Here is a 21,686-nt window from a genome sequence, read left to right on the forward strand (position 1 = left end):
GACGGCTGGCAGCAAAGATGGCAACATTTCTGGAAAGGTACTGGCTTGATGAAATTCATTCTGGACTCTCTATCCGACCACATAAAGACCTCGGGATACTTCGGTTTGGCTTTAGGGACCCTCTACTCACTACCACGTAAGTGTAATGTTGTTTGGAACTGTAGAAGAGGTATAAAAATAGCGTTTTGTAGCGGCGAAATAATATGCCCTTCTCACTTCCACGCTAACGAGTTTTGACTAAAAACGGTAAAATCGAACTTTCTCAAAACACATCCGAATGACATGATTTTGATGTCAACTCAACATATGAACTCCCAATCATCCATAAATTGATCTAAAGTGCATTTTACTCCGGATAATTCCTTTAATATGCTTTTGTTTTGTCAGCAGGGTTGTGCAAAATTTCCAGAACTGAATTGAAACTGGCTCTTAAATTGCAATTTAATTCTTGAATTTCACTTGCATTTCAATTGAGGTAACAAACAGGAAGCAGAATTGCAATTCGAATTTTGCACAACCCTCTTTGTCAGGTCTAAGCTAAATCTCAGGAGAACAAATGAGGCTAATGTGAAATGTCGAAGGGGAATGGTGGTTGCATATGGATTACAGATATATTAAAAGAACAGGTTTGTTTGTTCCTATAGTTACAAATTCTACTATCAGTTTGTGTCCAAAACTGGGTGCCTGTTTGTGCCAGTACTTGGTTCTGTTATTGCAATGTAATGAAATGACCTGTTTGAAATGGATGCACTGACTGCCCATGTAATCTTAGGTATGCTGTGTGTGTGGACAGGGCTTTGCCACAGGGAAATAACCATGGGGGTAGGCAGTCCTGAGGCAAACCATTCAATAGATTCAAGAGGTCCTTTTATTTTGGTCCATACCACTGAAGGTGTCAGATTTGAGTGCAGTTCGCGCCATGCGTTTTTCAGTCATGTCCTTGTTAACTTCCTCTATGTGACAAATATATCCAGCAATGTTCCCTGCATAAGCATGCATTTAGATTTAGATAACAGATAAATGAGTTACAGCAAGTGATTCTGGATCGTAGCCATGAATAGTCTGAATGCTGTTTGCATGAAACTATGCGGAGTTGTGGGAGATGGAGAATCATTTTCAACTTACACCAAAGGAAAAATCACACTGCATGATAATCAAATAATTGTCAGAAATCAATATTCGTTGTTGTAAAACAGGATGCAAACAATCATCAAATACAGAAAATGGAAGCACGGTCTTAGTATTTCCCATGAACATGCGCAGGTGGGCTGCAGATCTGAATGTCAGTGTAAAACATTGCTCCATAAATGGAAACAGAGTATTTATATCTTGACGTGACCGCACACCAAACTCATGACGTAGAGTGGTGTATCTAGCCTAATTCTTTGGTCCCAGTGTAACTACAGCATGTCCCCTTTACAGACAACACACAAGAAAACAATGCACTCAAGATCACACACTATCTGCTCAGCAGAGATGTTTTATATGCCAGGTATCTGCATTCTGAAGACTCAGTGGGAGCCTTTGGATGCCTTTTCTGAAGCTAAGATCATGTGTCGCATCATGAGATTAAAGCCATCATCTTCATGGTAGGTGGGGGGTTTCCATCACTGTATTTAAACACAACACCCGGCGACAGTAACCGCAAAGGATATATTTGGACTTTCTAGGAATAATTTATATCGGGTGTTGTCAGCTTCCAGTGTCCTTTCACTAGGTCACTTTGAAACATGATCTTTATGTTCTTTCACCAAATAAGTGCACCTTTGTTGTTGAATTGCAATGACCACCTAATTGTGGTGTGATTTCTTACATATGTCTCCTCTTTGGTTTTGATTAATAATAAAAAAATAAATAAATAAAAATAACTTGTGCGTCATGTTAGTGTGTCCCTAAGTATTTGTATTCTTCTTGGTTTTGGATACAGTAAATGTTTTTACTGTCAGGAGAGGCTTTTGCCTCCTGTCTGTCCAGGAAGTGTAGGGCCTGTGTCTGAGTGCACACCTGTCTGGACAGCTGCTCAGCGGTCTGGTGTGGGTGTCGGGGCACCTCCGGTGCCGCCCTGTCTTGTTGGGGTCACCCTCACTGGGGTGCAGGCACGTGAAAGCCAGTCCGCTCTCCCATAAACACTGCACTCCACTGCAACCACCCAGCAACTCCTTCAACCAATGACACTTAAATGATTCATTTTCACTCATTTGCAGTATAAGAAATGTTAGGTTCATTCAGGTTAATGTAACGGGGCTTTGCAGTTATATATTACCATGAAAGAAGCAAAATCTGCAATTTGTATTTTCGTCTTAGCAAAACAGTGAGTTGCGGGGATTTGGACATACAGTCAATATTAAGTCATGCAAACTAAATGTTGCAAATGAATGATCTTGTGTTTAAAACAATTCGTGGTCTTTCAAAGACCTAATCACCCTGCTATTGAATTGAAATAATTCCAGGACTATATCAGCTACAGTAATATGGTTTGTCTTTGTCATCAGTGGTAAGTGTCATGATAAATCACAATCAGTCAAGTCGCAAAGCTTTGGTTCATCATTACCTTTTAGGACAGATCGACTTAATGAATGCATTTGAATAGTTTTCTCTCAAACCCGTTTAGCATCATAGAATGCTATAGCCTACCTTTGACCAACCAATAGAGAGCGCTGTCGCTGCCATTTAGCCTAATGAATGTGTGCGGGATGCCTGAGGGGAACAAATCGTTTCTGTAATGGTAGATTTAAAATGACCATGCTCAGTCGTAATTGTCGCAGACTCATTTCACATCTACAGAGAAACTACATGCGAAATCATCATGACGAACTCATGATCTTACCATTTGTTCCTTAGGTTCTTGAAAATGGGCTACTTTCGCAGATAAGGCAATTCCAACTAGGCTACGTTTATTTTGATACGCAGAGCAATTGTTTACTTCGAAAATGTGATAATAGATTAATAATTTTTGGCTGAGAACAGAACAGGATGCATGTTTTTTGGCTCTTAGAATTTACCACTGGTGAACAACATTCTTTGTCAATCTGAAAAAGGCTGTGGGTGAGTGGAGAATGGGCTAAGGGGAGGGCGAAGTTAGGGGGCTCTTGGCTTGACTTTCTTAATTTAGTCGTGGGAGAGGGCAGTCCTGGGGTGGAGCTTACCGCTGTCAGTGTAAGTGTATTACCTGCAGACCTTTAGTGGGTGAGGGACACTTACCCTGCGTGTATGTGAGTGTGTCACTACCACAAATTGAGAAAGCAAGAGGGAGAAGGGGAATAAGAGGGGTAACTGAAAAGGAGACAGCATCATCTGCATTTCAAAAACTGCCTGCTGCCTTTTTGAAGTTGTCCTTTGGCAACATATTTAATTCTTTGTAAACTGCACATTTTCTGCAGTGCAACTGGCTGTGGATATGGCTGGTTGTCTGCAAAGGACAAGACTTTCTAAAGCATGGGCTTTTGCTCTGCTTGTGCTATTTAGTGTCAGCTGCTGCCTTTCAACTGTGCAAGCAGAGCCATCCATACCAGCATACCTGTTCCGACACAGATCTGGACCTAATGCTGATTCGATTCTGATCGCAAACAATGGAATAAGAGTTCCCTTTGGACGCTCTGTCTATCTGGACCCTGTTAATGACCTGGTGACTGAAGTGCAGCCTGGAGATCGTTGTCACATCACTGTCCTGGACAATGACCCATTGGCACAGAAACCTGGAATTTTAACCCCCAAGAAATTCCCCTGCTCCTTTGGCCCTGAGGAGGTCAAGTACACACATTTTGGATCCAGGAGCCCCAGCAAAGATCGGGTGAAACTCCAGCTGAGGTATGACTCACACACGGACACAGTGGTCGTGCCTTTCATGCTGGAGGTGGAGGTGGTGTTTCAGCAGCTGGAGGTTCTGACCCGAAACATGCCCCTGGTTGTGGACAGACTGAATGGTCAGAGCAACCCAATTGATAAAAAAGGCCTGGAGTTTGCATATGAAGATGAAGTCACAAAATGCAAGGTGACAACACTGATTGGCGCAGGTGGACTTCCCAGGTATGGCAAACTTTCAGATAATTCTATTAATGGCCAAATGGTTAACTGTGATGAGTTTGTTAAGAAGGGCATTCGATACGAGCACACAGCTACAACCAACTCACCAAACAGAGACTACATCCCTATGTTAGTAGAGGTACAAGACAATGACGGCAACACCATTCAGCAGGAACACTTTCATATCATGGTTAGAATTAAAGAAGGATCTGAAAATACCCCACCAAAGCCCAGCTTTGTTGCAATGATGATGATGGAAATAGATCAGTTTGTGATGACTGCCATTACAAGTGACATGCTGGCTGCTGAGGATGTTGAAACAAGTGCAGATGATTTAATCTTTAACATCACTTCTCTCCTGGGCCCACAGCAGGGATTTATCATTAGTACAGATGACCAAAACCTGCCTATCACTACTTTCTATCAGAGAGACATTAAGGACCTGAAAATAGCCTACAAGCCTCCGTCTGAAGATTCAGATGTGGAAAGAATTTTTCAGATTGAATTTGAAATAGTGGACACTGAAGGCGCCGTGTCTGACCCATTCGCTTTCATGATTGTCGTTAAGCCCATGAACACAATGGCCCCCGTAGCAACTAAAAACACTGGCCAACTGCTGTTTGAGGGCCAATCCAGACCCCTGTCCAGCGACCAGAATTTAGAGATTAGTGATGAAGACAATTTAGAGAATGTGAGGATCACTGTTGTTGACGGTCTGAAACATGGAGAGCTGACTGTGCTGGGCTCCCAGCGCAAGTTCTTCACACCGGCTGATCTGGACGCAGGCATTGTTGTCTACCAGCACGATGGCAGCGACACATACAGTGACAACATTATTTTCAGAATGACTGATGGCAGCAACGAGGTCGAGTTTCTCTTCCCCATCACTATCGCCCCCACTGACGATGAGCCGCCAATTATTAATGCCAACACTGGCATCGTGCTGCATAAGAATGAGATGATGCAGATTTCACCCTTCATACTGAGCGCAACAGACATAGACTCTGAGGACTCCACCATTAAGTTCATACTGGAGGCTCCATACTCAACCGTTGGAGAGCTTGTCCTGAGACAGGTGGAGCCTCCTGCTGACCCATCCACCTGGAAGTTCAGTGAGACAGACGAGATGTTTGAACAGGTTGTGACAGAGTGGTTTCAGCAGGACATTCTTGACGGAAAACTGTTCTACCGCCACACTGGACCTCATAGTACCACCACTGTGATAGATCAGTTAGTCTTCTATGTCCAGGATGACAACGACCCACCAAACAGATCAGGCAAACACACTTTCATTGTAAAAATTCAACCAGTTGATGACCTACCCCCAGAGCTTTACCCTGGAACCAGCCTTCATATGACTGTACAAGAATACGAGCTAACTCCTTTCAAAAAGAAGTTCCTGCGCTACACTGACCTTGACTGTGATGACAGAGATCTAAAATACACAATCAAAAAGGTCCCTATGGACACAGATGAAAATAACCCAGTGCCCTTGGGTAACATAGTCCTTACTGACAGTCCTGACACAGCTATCACAGTATTCACTCAAGCCCAGATCAATCACCACAAGGTGGCCTACAAGCCTCCAGACCAGGAGTTAGGCATCACCCCTAAAGTGCTTCAGTTCACATTCATCGTTGAGGACACAGCTAGTAATTCAGTTGATGGCCTTTTCACCATTTTCTTGCAGCCTGTGGACAACAAGCCTCCAATGATCACCAACACTGGCTTCACTGTGGCAGAGAGAGGCACCTACATCATCACCAAGAATGAGCTTAATGCTTCAGATCAGGACACAGAACTGGAGAATATAATTTTCACTGTGACCCAGATTCCTCGCTATGGGCATTTGCAGTACCTAGGAATAGATATGTCAAAAGATGAGACCTTTATGCTTGAGGACATTGAGAGCGGACGTCTGGCTTATATTCATAATGGTGAGGAATCACTCAGTGATGTCGTCAAAGTAGATGTGAGTGATGGCTTCCATGAAGTACCCATTATCATCAAAATCACCATCAAACCCGTTGATGATGAGACGCCCACCATCATGTTACCAGCTGGGCTCCTCGGAGCCTCCATTAACGTGTTGGAGAACGGGGCAACAGAGATCACCAGCAATGTCATCCAGGGCCATGATGAGGACACAGATGACCTGATGTTGACATTTATTGTGGAAGAACCACCCAGGCTGGGTGAGATCTTGGTGAATGGGGCGCTAGCAGAGCGTTTTACACAGCAAGACATCATCAATGGAGTTGTTGTGTATGCACACACCAGTGGTGAAATTGGGCCTTATAAGGTGCATGACTCTTTCAATCTCACTATATCCGATATGTCTGATGAGTGGGTGGTTGGAGGAAACCAGGTCCAAGGGGTCACAGTGCAGGTCACCATCCTACCTTTGGACAGCATCCCACCTATTGTGATTGTTGGGGAGCAGTTTTTTGTGGTGGAAGGGGAGAAGAACACCATCACTGTTGACCACATTCAGGCTGAGGATGTTGACACCAACAACGATGACATCTTATGCACTATAATTGTCCAGCCAACGTCAGGCTACATAGAGAACATCTCTCCAGCACCGGGCTCAGAGAAGTCAAGAGCAGGCATTGCAATCACTGCCTTCACTATGAAGGATCTCAGCCTAGGCCATATCCATTATGTCCAAAGCATCCACAAAGGCGTAGAGCCTGTGGAGGACAGATTCACATTTCGCTGTTCAGATGGTATCAATTTTTCCGAACGACACTTTTTCCCCATTGTAATTGTGCCCGCCAATGACGAAAAGCCTGAGATTTTTGTACGTGAGTTTGTGGTGATGGAGGGCATGAGCCTTGTGATTGACACACCCATCCTGAATGCAGCCGATAGCGATATCCCTGGGGATGAGCTTGAATTTGAGATCATCAAAAACCCCAAGCATGGTACCATTGTTCAGCAGATGAGCTCTGGAACAGTCCCAGTTGTCAAGTTTTCTCTCGAACAAATAAAGGAGGCCTCCAACATCGTCTATGAGCATGATGACTCTGAAACTAAAGAGGACAGCTTTGAAATCAGGCTCTCTGATGGAAAGCATACGGTTGAGAAGAAGGTGCCCATTATAGTCATCCCTGTTGATGATGAGACACCCAGAATGGCCATTAACGATGGTCTGGAAGTTGAAATTGGAGAGATCAAAGTAATCAGCAACAGGGTCCTGAAGGCTACCGACCTTGACTCTGAAGATAAGGAACTCACCTATGTAATTCGCTATGGGCCTGGACAGGGCTATCTCCAGCGCATTACCAAACATGGAGATGTGATTGGCAACATAACAATAGGGAAGAACTTCACACAAGATGAGGTTGACAAACGACTGATCCAATATGTTCACACAGGCCAGGAAGGAGTCCGTGATCTCATGAAATTTGATGTGACAGATGGCATCAACCCCCTCATCGACCGATACTTCTACATAAACATCGGCAGCATCGACATGGTCTTCCCTGATGTCATCAACAAAGGTGTCACCCTCAAGGAGGGAGGCAAAGTGACCCTGACCACTGATCTTCTGAGCACCACTGACATTAACAGCCCAGATGAATACCTGGCCTTTAGTATTACTCGTGCCCCCAGCAGGGGCCACCTGGAGTGCACTGACCTCCCAGGTGTGCCCATCTCCACTTTCACACAGCTGCAGCTGGCAGGGAACAAAATCTACTACATCCACTCTTCTGATGACGAGATGAAGATGGACAGCTTTGAGTTTGAGGTGACAGACGGCTACAATCCTGTCTTCCGAACATTCAGAGTGTCCATCACTGATGTGGACAACAAGAAGCCAGTCCTGACTGTGAACAAGCTGGCGGTGGAGGAGGGCGAGTCCAAGTTGATCACACCTTTTGAGCTGACGGTGGAAGACCGTGACACACCTGACAATCTGCTCCGCTTTGTGGTCACTCAAGTCCCCGTTCACGGTCAGCTTCTGTATAACGGTAGCCAGCCTGTCAACACATTCACCAAACAGGACCTGAATGAAAACCTCATCACGTACAAACATGATGGAACGGAGACAAACGAGGACAGTTTCTCATTCACTGTTACAGATGGAACACACACAGAGTTCTATCTGTTTCCTGACACAGTCTACGAGACTCGCAAGCCCCAGACTATGACCATTGAGATCAACACTGTTGATAACGGCGTGCCACAGATTGTGGTGAACAAGGCAGCGCCGACTCTTAGGGCACTGCACACAGGGAACCTGGGCTTCCTAATCACCAGCAAAGCCCTGAAGGCTGAGGACAGAGACAGCCCAAGGAAACTGCTCCGGTTCTCAGTGGCTGAACCTCCCCAGCATGGGTTCATCATCAACACCGCCCTGGGCAATGACAGCATCAAGACCTTTTCACAGGGTGAGCGCCCTTCTGTTTCTTTTTTGCATCACTATTATCTAACATTGTAGCTCAAGTATCTAAAAATCATGAACAAATTAATATTAAGCTCTCGAGATTGCTGTTAGCTTGAGCTAATGCATTTTTGTAGAATTATTCAAGCTGATTTTTGTTTTGTAAAATGGATCATTTGTAAGGATGATATAATGATTGTCCACTAATATTGCTCTCCAGCTGACATTGATGACATGAAGATCTGTTATGTGCTGCTGGATGGTAGCAATGCCACAAGTGACATCTTCTACTTCACCGTCGAGGACAACGGTAAGAACATTTGTACATTGCAATTTTGTGTGTTGCCAAGTCTAACTCTTTAGACTTTTCCCCAAGAGTTGTAATGTTACACAGCAGGTGACATGGCCTCCATTCATGTCAGATTTGGCTCTTGTTTGAGGGGCTTCTCAAGCAGAGGGCGGTGTGCTGTGTCTGTCATGCTATAATGTTTGCATCACAAAGGCTTAGAGCAGTTGGCCATGACTGGCAGGCCCTGGCTATCCCAAACACACACACACACACACACACACACACACACACACACACACACACACACACACACTGTCACTGCCAAGGGGTGGCGGGGGGCAAGGGGGCTTCAGGGTAAGAAAAGGGGCCAAAGGGAAATGAGCCCAACTGTGTAGGTGGGTGTTTCTCTAGCCTAAAGGAGAGGAACAGACAATGAAATCCTCTCAGAATTGTATTGTCACCTTAACAATTGATTTTCAGCCAGGATTTTTCTATAGTACTCAGCTCTCTTTATGGTCGGCAGCGACACCATGAAATGTAAGTTGCCAGCTTCTGTGACAAAAGTATCCCGAGTATTTCCTGCTCATTTGAATGGAACTCAATCCCATGTACCCAAGAATAGTGTTAGCATGTGAGTCAGTGCAACCTTTTTAAGTGTATGTCAGTATCCCACTCACCCAGATTCTAGCTTTAAGCGTGAAATTAACTCATGCAAGTCATTGCAGAATGATGAGGATGTTAGAAACGAAGCCACTTTTTTCTGGAAGCTGTTAGAACTATTTTTTATTTTTGCTTGTCATCACCAGTCTGTGAGGTGCTTAGTAGCAGATCATGTCCCTCCTCTTTGGAGAGGCAATATGTTGGATGGATTTAGCTTTCAGAGCCACAGTGTATTTATATTCCTGAGGAATTTGGTTTTGGTCAGGTGGCACATAGCAGTGCTGTCTTCAGTTCCATAACTAACTGCTAGCTCTTTTTGCCAGTTATCTTTCAGAGATTTTAGTAGATGAGAAGTACATATTTATGTCAGGCACGTGTACTGTATGTCACAGACTCCTCTGATGGCCATAGAGGAGAGCTCCGCTCCCTTAAGAGCATATCTGCTTATATGTTGTAGTTTTATGGTGAAGTTAGTCCTATGTATTCATTTGTGTTAGTGTGACTTGATTCTTGAATTGCTTACCCGTTTTGATTGATTGATTTAGTAAAATTGGAATCCAGTGAATGAAAAGTCTTCATATACCTTAATTTTACAAGTATAGACCACAGACAGATGTACTACACAGGACAGGGCAGGTGGACAGCAGTTGTTATGACAGAAGTTTTATAGGACAGTGTTTCTCAAACTTTTTCAAACCAAGGACCACTTAACCAATTAAGCAAAAACTCACAGACCACTTAGTTAAAAAAGTAGACCTTCTTCAACAGTATACACAATAGGCCTACTTAACCACCTGCATATTGCCTTTGCACCTTGCTTATTGTGTCAGAGGATTCATATGCTTTAAACTGGCATAGCTTACTTCAACTGTTTGGATTAACCAACAAGTTGGTTCAACATTGCAAACAACTCATCTATATAATATTTTACCACGTCTGTTCGCGGACCACTTGGGATAGCTTGCGGACCACCAGTGCTCCCCAGACCACACTTTGAGAAACACTGGTATAGGAGACACACGCTGTGGGGTTTAGTAATCCAATCCACACTGTAAAGTTCGGCTTGTAACCCCTCTAGGTAGAGCAAACGATCATAATTGTAGGCCAGTGACAGAGGAGAGTGTAGATCAGTGACAGAGGAGAGTGGTATTCTTAAAGGCTGTTTAAGCCAGAGCTTAAAGCAACACCAAAGAGTTTTTTGTACCTTAAAATAATGTTTCCAAAATTGTTTCAGTGGTTCATCAACTCGTAACAGGGGGAACGGCACTTCTGCATTTGCTTCGCGGCCCTCTATCGGCTATTACCGCACTATGTAAGTTTGCCAGATCGGGTAGCGGATCTGTAGTTCGATGGAATGAGACATAAGAAACTACAAATTTGACTTGCATGATATCGCAATACATCGTACTTTCATAAAATCATGCAACATATTCTACCTTGTCTATGGACATCGTTATTTGCAAAGCCGTTGCTGGATAAACAAATAGCGTGCGTGTGACAGAGGAAAAGTTCTTTGGTGTTGCTTTAATATATCACCACAGCTCTATGAACATGCAGGTCCCTGCTTTCAAAGACTCAAGTCTCAAAAATAGTGAGAGGGCTTACTTTACTCATTGCCTTTTTTTCTGCTTTGACTTTTTCGATTCTCTTAAAAGATTGCAACATTTTGGTGGCAGTGGTGGCCTACTGGGTAGGGCTTTGGGCCCATGAGCAAGGCACCTAACCCCTTACTTCTCCACTGCTCTGGGTTAGTGTGTGCTTCACCTCACTGTGTGTTCACTGTGTGCACCATGTCTCCGTCTTCACTAATTCACAGATGGGATAAATTCCTTGTATACGGAAATATACTTGGCCGAGAAACCTGATTTACATTTGGTTTTTTTTATCTACAATGGCCACCTAGTAACTCTTTGGATCTTGCTGTTTAGTAAAACTCCTGGCTTTTCAGCCATAAATCACCGGGATTCCTCCAGTGTTATCTTGGCATCTTTGAGTCTTTAGTCTTTAGGTTAGCTATAGGGGATACCTTTTGTTACAGTGTAGTTTTGGTTTGCACAGGATAGAGGAACAAAGCTCCCCAATCAAACCTCAAACAACTGCTGCCATTTGGCAGGTCAGTCTGAGTAATGGCTGTTCAGTGCCCAGTGTGTGCGCTGTGTGCAGGAGGCACATCTGGATTTTGACAGGGCCTGATGGTTTTCTCTGTCCTGTCCGACCACAAAGAGAGCTATAAAGTGGCCAGTGGCCTGAGGGATTGACCCATTTAGCCCCCCCCCCCCCCCCCCTTTTAGCGATTAAGTAAGAGGCTTGTGGTTCTCTGGACAAGTCCAAGCAGGTTGACCTGGGCTTTGTTGGAAGATGAAAAGTGTTTGGCCAAACTACTTTTGGGTGGGGGTGAGGAGAGTGATCAGTCAACCTATAAGAGCAAGAAGAATGCCAGAGGCTGAATGACAGGCACATGATCTGATGAAAAGACACAAGTAGGTAGAATTCATGCAGCAGTAGTCTGTAAAATTATATTTGTTGTTACCACTGTTCAGTGTTTAAATAAAAGATTAAGGCTGCTTACATTATCATAAGATTAGATTTAGAGCACAATTTATAGAAGTGGTGATTGAGCTTAAGCGAATTCTGACTCACTGGTTTCCAGCATTTGTCATAATTTGGTAGAACCAACCGATTTAGTCCTGAGCCATGTCTGGTTGTACTGCAGTGGCCTCCATGCGTATGCTGAGATCGTCAGACTCTTGCTGAGGATAAAAGAGTTTCCTCTGGCATTCGCAGCATTTTAAATAGCAATCAGATGTTATGAATTCTCTTGCAGTCCATCTGGCATCTTCTCCACCTTGAAGGGTGTTGGTGTGGGCAGCACATGCCTGGACACGGGCATGCAGTCTCCATGGCAGCAAATCAGCTGGATGGTGCTGCCTATCTTGGTTCCTGAGGTAGTTTCCCAAAAAGCACTTCATGGCAACTCTAACAGGCTGGAATACCAGATATTACATCTCCTACTCGTCTTAAATGAATAAAGAGCAAAAGAGGGGGGGGGGGCAGATAGGGAGAGAGAGATCAACATTCTGCTGAGAATTATTCTTCTCAATTTCTCGGTATCTTTTCCTCCTCATGGCTAATAACGGAGACTTCAGGCCAAAGCAGATAAGAGTTAGGGACTGATGACTGTAATGGCTCTTGCTGGCATCTGATTGGCCGGCGGCAGCTACTCTAGCACACAAGAGGAAACGGAGGAGAGATTAACTGATGGAGGCAGCTGCCTGGGGGCATTAGCACGTCTTAAATGCAGTGTGTCCGGCATACCTGCCACTTTGCCTTTGCGTGTGTGTGTGTGTGTGTGTGTGTGTGTGTGTGTGTGCGTGTGTGAGTACATGTGTGTGTGTGTGTGTGTGTGTGTGTGTGTGTGAGTACATGTGTGTGTGTGTGTGTGTGTGTGTTGTGTGTGTGTGTGTGTGTGTGCGTGTGTGTGAGTACATGTGTGTGTGTGTGTGTGTGTGTGTGTGTGTGTGTGTGTGTGTGAGTACATGTGTGTGTGTGTGTGTGTGTGTGTGTGTGTGTGTGTGTGTGTGTGTTGGGGGATGAAATATGCTGGGCTACGCATGCACTTCTGCTCACATCCAAGGAGAAGAAGCTGGCTCAGCACCAATTGGTCCTGTACTGAGGGGTTTGAGGCCCATTCTGCCTCTCCAGTATATCTCCAGTATATCGTGCCAAGTGTGTGTTTGTGTGTGTGTGTGTGTGTGTGTGTGTGTGTGTGTGTGTTTATGTGTGTGTGTGTGTTTGTTTGTATGTCAACATGTACTGTAACTGTGTGTGTGTGTGTGTTTGAATTATTGCGCAGATGGTGAGATCTTAATCAGTGGCTGTCAGAGGGAGGTAGGAGTTCTATGTGGGGAAAGGGGTGTGTGTGGGAGTGCGCTACTGGAATTTTAAGCCAAAGAGCTGTGAGCTGGCTTAGTGTTGGCTAATGGTCTATATCACACTGTCGTGGGTCACCTACTACAGCTTGGGGGATTACTAGTTGTCTAGTATCGTAACACCCCCAATTATCACCACTTTTGTTCGGAAATTCTAAAATAACGATGTTTTTAACACTTCAAAATAACATTTGCTAAATGAACCTTATATTTTTCAGTAGCCATATGTGTTTAGATTTGAACAAAATCTGGTTTGGTTCTTAACGGGAGCATTTACTGCCTGAAATATCTGATTTTGTTTACAACGCTCGGAGTTACAACACACGCAGCCTTACAACACTGTTTACAGCTCTTCGAGTCACGGTAAAATGTAATTTTTGGTACATAGCTACAGTAATTTAGATACACCTATGGTGTGGGTGGTTGCGTTTCTTTAGGAGTCCACTGTCTTGGTTTGTATAGAAATGGATATTAAGTGACACATACACGCAAGACGGTGGAAATATGGGACCGACGGTAATAGGGGGAGTTCCGATAAATGTATTGTCCCTTGTATGAAGATAAAAAGATGAAATCATAATGTTGATGTACTGGGCCTCTGACACAGTGGGAAATATGAAATATGAATTATTAGTACTGGCCCATCAAGCCTACACTCATGGAGCTTTATGGTTCCCTTACAAAAATTACGAAAACGTATGAAAGTTTCCTATTTTTCTGTTTTTTATACAGTAAGCATGGCTTTACTAGATAGATAGATAGATAGATAGATAGATAGATAGATAGATATATACTTTATTGATCCCCAAAGGGAAATTCAAGTAAATGGTAAATCATGGTGGTACTGATACTATGCTCCTAACCACGGTATACCATGGTATCCATAGCACTTCAAAGTAGCTAGTGGTTTTCACATGGCACTTTACTGTAACCATGTTACTACAGCATGGTTTTGTACAACACAATATTGATGATGCTAGTTGGGTATGAGGAACCATGTTTTTTTGCATAGGCCCATGTACCACCGTATTATCTTGGTTTACTATGATCCAAACAGAAAGCTCTTTGGTCATCCATTTACCTACATTAGTGGACAACTAATTTCACTAAAACGAGGTCCCAAACAAATCCACTTCCATAAGAAACCATTTAATCCTTAACTATGGTAAATAACCATGGTTCTTTGAATAACCATATTTTTTTTGTTTTTTTATGGTTAACCATGTTTATTTTGGTTTTACCTACAGTTAAACCTTAGTATGACCTTGGACATAGACCTGAGAAGTAGTAGTACTTGCTTTTTTTTTTTCAGCGACAAAAAAAAACATATTTTTTCTCAGGTTTATGACCAAGGTAGGCTTTAACCACAGTGAAACCATGATAAAACCATGGTGAACCAAGATAGTCATGAACCATAGTTGGTTAACCATGAAAACCGAAAAGCCATGGTTATTTACCATAGTAAAGCCATGGTTCATTTTCATAAGAGGTTTTTAGCCCAAAACATGTCCAATCTTGGTGTCTGTCAGCATGTGAAATAGTGTATGTTAGTCTTTACTCCCTGAATTGGACAAAATACAGCTTCAGCATATAGTGACAAGAATCCGGTATGGTTCCCCTGACATGAAACAAACCCCTGGTGTCAGGATGTTAGTGGATACTGTGCATTACAGACTCCTCTTACGCGGACGGTATGCCCCAGCTGGGGTGGGTGCCACATGATCATGGGTATCATCATGGTCGAGACTGAGGAATGCACTTCCTATGGGACTGCAGTCTGCAGCACACGACTGGGTCTGGGAGTGGGAATGCTAGCAGGTGTGCGTGGAGAACAACCATGTGCAGATCTGCTTTCCAGACCTGCTGTAATTCTAAACCAATTGGAGATGGACTGATAACCCTCTGGCTTCCACCTTTACTACCGGTAAGCTTCCCTTGGAACAGGGTGGCAAGCTTTTGCCGTGAAGAAAGGAAAAGCACAGGGTTTATTGAAACAGAAAAGCAAAGAAGAGGATGCTATTTCTTGCCCACTTGAGGAAAGAGCTAGCAAAGTGACTCTGCTTTAAATGGAATCTTTCTCAGTTATGCCTCCAGCTCAGACACATGCCATAACTTTACTTTTGCCGTGTTACAAATCCTCATGTCATATGAGGGCCAAACAGAGAACCAAAATGAACAGTTAACCATGTTCGTACTTTACAAATGAACAGTTAACCATGTTCGTACTTTACAAATGAACAGTTAGTTAACCATGTTCGTACTTTACAAATGAACAGTTAACCATGTTTGTACTTTACAAATGAACAGTTAACCATGTTCGTACTTTACAAATTAACAGTTAACCATGTACACATAGTTTACAAATGAACAGTTAACCATGTACATAGTTTACAAATGAACAGTTAACCATGTTCATACTTTACAAATGACTGAATTTGTTGTATTTTGTCTCTGATCTGTTATATCTCTATGCAGCGGCCTATCAAGTGCCCTGTTGTGTGACCCTAATGTGAAGCAAGCATGCACATCTGCAGGGGGGCATACTGACTGTTAGACGAGTGGAACCTGCCATGGCTGCTTCCTGGTGTACACTTCCTAATGGTGTTTTCAGATATGACCTGTCACTGGTGTCGACAGTCCCGGCTGAATTTACAGTGAGCTGGTGCCACTGCGGGTGTGTGTGAGGAGAGTGAGCGCTGGGAGGCCGCCACTGCCCCTCGGCCCCTTGGCCCCTGCGCTCCGCCGGCGCTGATTTATGGCCACGCGGGAGCCTGGCTGAGATGATGTGTGGCCCCGGGGTTATTCTCGTCTCGTTCACATGGCAAATCTGTCTTGGCCCCGCTGGGATCCATCACCCCGTCTTCTGACCAAAGCCATCGGTCCCTCTGCCCTCCCCACCCTTCCCTATGACCGTTATAGTGATAATGTCCTGCCATTATCAATGTCTGCAGTACCTTTTGACACACAGACACCCTGTGCTTGTTTCGGTGAACTATACTTCCCATTCCTACTTCCTCCAGGTCAGTCGTAAAAACCCCTCAAAACTCACGACTGTGTGTGATTACAGGTTGTTGGGTGTCCCAGCAGACTTGTTGGCTGGCACATTGACTCTGAGCCCTCTGTGGTGCCGGAGTTGCACTGAAAGAACACAGGGATGTCCTCTGCAGGGATCTCCAATAATATCCTGCCATTCTCAAAATTCCTAGTTTTGGAATGTCAGACATTTCGAGTAGAGTCCGTAAGGCACACTCTAGTCTCACTGTACAGCACGGCCTCCTTGGTGGACAGGTCACAGAGGGGACCGCGGTGCCAAGCGCCTGTTAATATTTAATGTGCAGAACGAAAAGATATGGCACGTATGTCTGACATGAAACCAATGCGGGTGACCCTGTTTGGGATGTTTGAACTGACACAAGGCAAGATGATGGGTAAAAATGGAAAAGTTTTAATTAGGAAATGCAATAATCATCATGCTGCCCCCTGTCACTCAGTGGGGGATATACTTAGCTCAGGAGGGGGGGGGGGGGGGGCTGGAGCTGAGTTGCCCGGCCTTGCATCATGCAGCGCAGTATGACTGACCTCTCAGCGCGCGCGGCCTGTCCCCTGGCTCACACCTGATCCGCAGGTTATAAAAGGCTCTCAGCATAGGTGTCGGATGAATCAGATCAGATCAGAGAGGAGCATTTTGACTGTGGCAGATTTAAAGAGAACTCAATGTGCTATAATGATTAAACCTGGTTTAATGCCTGCATGCAAATTAATTTAAGTCAAGCAATACTGCAATCCTATTATAAGAAAATATACATAGTATGGTCTTTGATTTCATAGTATGGAAATAGTTTCGCCACAATCAAGTGAACAACTATTGAATGGAACTATTGAATACACACATGCTTGATTTATGTGAAAATGCTGTTACTAAGCGTGATTATGTAGTTTGGAACATTTTGGAAGGTTTCAGCATATATTAAACATAGGCTTTTGGATGTATGTTGGATGTATAGATACCTTGTTTAGTCTTTGCTCATGTTAGAACTAGAATGATGGTATAAGAGTTAATGTAAAACTAGAATGGCACATTCAGCAGAAGGATCCTGTACATTGTCTGTCTGGGTAGGCTACAGCTCTTCTGGAGGATTATGATGTGGTGCAACTGTCAAATAAATGTTGACCCCGGCCTGTCTGATTATCATTAAGAGACAGAAGCATGTGGGCCTCTCCAATCAGCTTCTGCCTTGGGTGCCCTGAGAAGAATCTTGGCATTCATCTGCGGGCTGGCCTCAAGGTGTTAGTAAATTAGCCTGACTCACAGGCGTTAACATTTCACACGTGAGAGAGTGCCCAGGGCACTGCAGGATGACTGCACCTTGGGAAGGTCTGGATGAGGTCCAGTAGCCCTTCTACAGTACGTCGCCTAAAGCAATGGCCGCCACACTCCTGTTGATATACTGGTGTGCTAATGCCTGCAATTAACATAAATCACCCCTAATTTATTAAGGGTCCCTACCAACCGAATGTTGTGACCACTGAAAATTTGCCAGCAATAAAGCATTTCAGCCTGGGAGAATTGCTGTTTGGAACAGTAATTTGAACTGTGTTGAATGTCCCATGACCGATGGGCAATGTAAATGTTAGTAGTAAATTTTGCCATAAATTTGTACATGAATCAGGTTTCTAGCATGAATCACTTCAACACAGCTATTCCTGTCATTTGATTAAAGTTCAGCGCCCATGCTAGCAAGGCATGTGGTTGTAACTTAGCGTTGCTGTCTTTCTTTACATTATTGCACCCATAAATACCAGGAGAATCCAGGGCAGATCTCCTTGACAGCATATTGAATTTAGAGGTGTAGAGTCTGTTGTGCTTAGACTCAGTGTAGCAGTGTGGCAATTTATGACCTAAGACAAGAGAAGAAGAAGGACACAAGGTCACAGTAGTATTTACCAATAGCGCAAAACAGTCTAAATAGTAATAAACTGTTAGTGGTCTCTGAATAAAGAAATAATACTGGCTTGGTGTTTTAGATAACGTATAATTAAGTTGTATGTAGGAGGCTGAATTCAAAGTAACACAGTCAGCATTGCATATGTATACTAGGGTACATGTTTAAGTGCGAATTTAGAATTTGAGTAATTTAAATCATGTTAGAGCTAAAGCCCATTACATCTGCTGGGTTCTGGGAAAAGCAGGTAGATCCTTGTGAATAGCTGTGCTGTGGGTCTGGGCCACCCAGACTGTCTGCTGTTTGCTCTCCTGATGCCTGCCCTCCTCTGGAGAACAAAAGGTGATGAGGAGGGGGACGCACAGGACCGAGTGTGAGGTGTCAGGCTTCAGCTGTCTGTGGATCTGCAGGGGAACATGGGAAGGGAGTGACAGTGTGTGGCTGTGAGGAGGAGCTGACTTTACTTTTGCAGCTATCCTGTCGAAGGTCCTTTGGTCAAGAGATGGTCTCCATGACCATACATGACAAGAGACAGTGATTTGCACCATGGTCCATCTGAAAGATTCTGTGACTGGCTTTTCCTATATTGCAGTTCACATAATGAACAAAGACATGAAGTAATGTTTGAGTCACTGTGCTGTTTACTGTGTATGGTGGCGACACAAGATGAATGTCAGTAATGTTGTCTTTCAGCCGGGCAGATCAGGTCAACGCTAGGACGGATCAGCTTCTCTTTCAGCATCATCAGTAATCCAAGTCTGTTTATCACACCTCCTCCTTAGCCAGGTCAACAGGTCCAGATTCATAAACATGCCAAGAAGGGACTCAATTTACATTGCAATTTACAAGTTGTTAGCCTATATTATTTCTAAGATAAAGTAGTTCACAGAATAGATTTAAAACATTAGAGCTTTTTTGCAAACAAAATGTCAATTTGTGGCCAGATCCAAGCAAGAAAAACATCACCTCATACTGGTAATTACAACAATTTTGTGTGGATTTGTTTGTGTTGCAGCTAGTATAAAGACAATCCTGAAAGCAAAAAAATCGTACATGTTTGCTGCATGCCCTATTTGGATGTGGCATGGACATGGGAGTCAAAGCTACAGAGCAGATGGCAAACAAGACTTTTTGTCTGAGCTGTGCCCACGTGGTTATGCCATATCAAACGCTAGATATCCCAATCACATTTACTGGGCAGACTGCCTGGAAGTATTTGTATGTTTATCCATACTACAGTGTATATGGTCAATGAAAAACATTTTTGCAACCAAATAAACAAACAGTTCATTTTCTAGGCTTCCGTTTGGCTACTGTACTGCTGTAGCTTCTGTTGAGTTTGACACGTCACTTAGGAATCTAGGACAGTCAAAGGCAAATATGATAAATGCATCCTATATTTTTAGCTGTGTCGTTTGGACACATGAGCTTGTTCAAGGTCAGTGTCTTTGAGCTGAGGCTCCTGTGTCACGGAAGGCTCCGGATTTCCTCTGAAAATCAGGTGATGTGTCTCTGGGAAAGGGGGTTGAGATGTGGTGAGAGGGAGCTAGCCTACTAAAGAAGTTTTATTAGTATGTTAGCATGTCTGTTAGTGATAACACACAGATTTTGCCTTGAATCTTTTAGTGGGAATGTTTAGCCAAAATCAACACATTTTTATGGATTTCTTGTTCTTCTAGATATGAGGAATATTCCTTAGATATGAGGAGATGTTTGAAACATGTTTTGTGATAGTAATAGTAATACTTAAACCAATCCCTCCCAAATCTCCACTATTTACAGCAGGATCTGCAGTCACCCTTATTTGGTCCTGTACACACACATTGTACCACATTGCCCACTGAGGGTGAGTTTAGACTGTTTCCTGGTTTAGGGAGTCACTCTGGAAATTCAGTATTCCTCCAGAAAAAGCCAAGACAACAATGAGCCTCTTCAAAGGAGACAAGCAAGGTATACATGTCTTTGAATGCACTGAAAAAAGTGAGTTTTTTTCAGTGCGACCCAGGCTCTCAAGTCCACTCAAGGGAATGACCAAGAGAGGCTGGACAGCTTTCTGATGAGGGATAAAATTAGCCATGGGACAGGATGGCTTAAGGGCAGGCTGGGATGGGAGCGCAGGGCTCTCACGGCTCACTACAGTGTTGAGAGGCAGCAGCTCAAGCAACAGTCTCCTCAGACTTAACATCATAACATCACCCTCACATATGGACCTTGCAGGACACTCATGCCTTGAAAGTGTTTGTGTGTGTGTGTGTGTGTGTGTGTGTGTGTGTGTGTGTGTGTGTGTGCGCGCGCGCGTGCGTGCGTGTGTGTGTGTAGAAGTGTCTGATGTTTGATTGATAAGGACTCAACTAAAATATACTAAACTATACTGAGATGATGACAGTCTGTGGACACATCTGTTAAGAGGTGAGGTCAGCCTGGTCAGCCAGCATCCGCTCTCACTCTGACACGGCTGCTGATCACAGAGGGAATGGACACTTAATGGTCTCCTATTGTTTTGTGGCTGCCTGTCCGGGTTTGTGACACTAACCTTACAGATTGGCACTCCATCTATCAGAAAGAGAGGGAGAGAGAGAGAGAGAGAGTGAGAGAGAGAGGGAGAGAGAGAGGGAGAGAGAGAGAGAGAGAGAGGGGGGGGGGGAGAGAGAGAGAGAGGGAGAGAGAGAGGGAGAGAGAGGGAGAGAGAGGCGGGGGAGAGAGAGAGAGAGAGAGAGAGAGAGAGAGAGAGAGAGAGAGGCGGGGGGGTAGTGTGGGGGTGGGAGCTAGCTAAGCATGACGGCCTTTTAAAATGCTATGGGAGCCCAGGGGTGGCCCCTGCACTATATCCCCCATTAAGAGGTGACCCCTGAACCGCCCCCCTTCTCTGCAGCACTGCGTGAACTCGCTAGCCCCGCGCAGGGGTCAATGTTTGTCATGACTACATTTTTGTGGAGGAAATCAGATAAAATCCCAGAGGACCGGAGAGGCCACGACTTCCAGCATGCGGTTGGTACTCCGCTGAGACAGATCAAGTTGCTCTCCTGTTTGTTGGCTTTGTGGACTCCCCTTTTCCTTCTGTTTCTCCAGAGCTTAGCGAGCCGGGGGAACGCTCATTTGAACTGAAGTCTGACCCATTGTACAAAGAGCGTTTGCTTGGAAGACCTGCTTTGCCAGTTTAGCTGGAGTCATCGTGTTTCCCTTGTGTCAACAGGGGGCAACAAGTTGAAGCCTCAGCCGTTTAGGCTCAACTGGGCTTGGATCTCCCTGGAGAGAGAGTTCTACCTGGTGGACGAGGATGCCAAGTTTCTGGAAGTGACCCTAAAGCGCAGAGGGTACCTGGGAGAAACCTCATTTGTCAGTGAGTATCACCTATGCTAAGATTCCAACAACCCTGTATCACCTATGCTAACATTCCAACAACCCTGTCAACAAACTGTCACAGTTATGGTCAAGCATGTGTGTCAAACAAT

The 21,686-nt window shown here is 44.2% G+C and overlaps 1 protein-coding gene across 2 annotated transcripts in view; it reads left to right on the forward strand.

The window, feature by feature from the left end:
• Window positions 1-3,176: 3,176 nt before the first annotated feature.
• Window positions 3,177-21,686, forward strand: part of frem3 (Fras1 related extracellular matrix 3) — a 33,680-nt gene continuing 15,170 nt past the window's right edge. Inside the window, exons 1-4 of one of the 2 annotated variants that reach the window (XM_042079971.1) lie at window positions 3,889-4,026; window positions 4,394-8,420; window positions 8,634-8,723; window positions 21,428-21,574. In XM_042079971.1, coding sequence (XP_041935905.1) covers window positions 3,985-4,026; window positions 4,394-8,420; window positions 8,634-8,723; window positions 21,428-21,574 — 4,306 coding nt within the window. In that variant the 5' untranslated portion in view covers window positions 3,889-3,984. Of the gene's footprint in view, window positions 8,421-8,633; window positions 8,724-21,427; window positions 21,575-21,686 lie in introns of both variants that reach the window. The other variant, XM_042079880.1, reaches the window with a different exon arrangement.

This window comes from Alosa sapidissima, chromosome 1 (assembly GCF_018492685.1).
Source record: "Alosa sapidissima isolate fAloSap1 chromosome 1, fAloSap1.pri, whole genome shotgun sequence".
Taxonomy (NCBI): Eukaryota; Metazoa; Chordata; class Actinopteri; order Clupeiformes; family Clupeidae; genus Alosa; species Alosa sapidissima.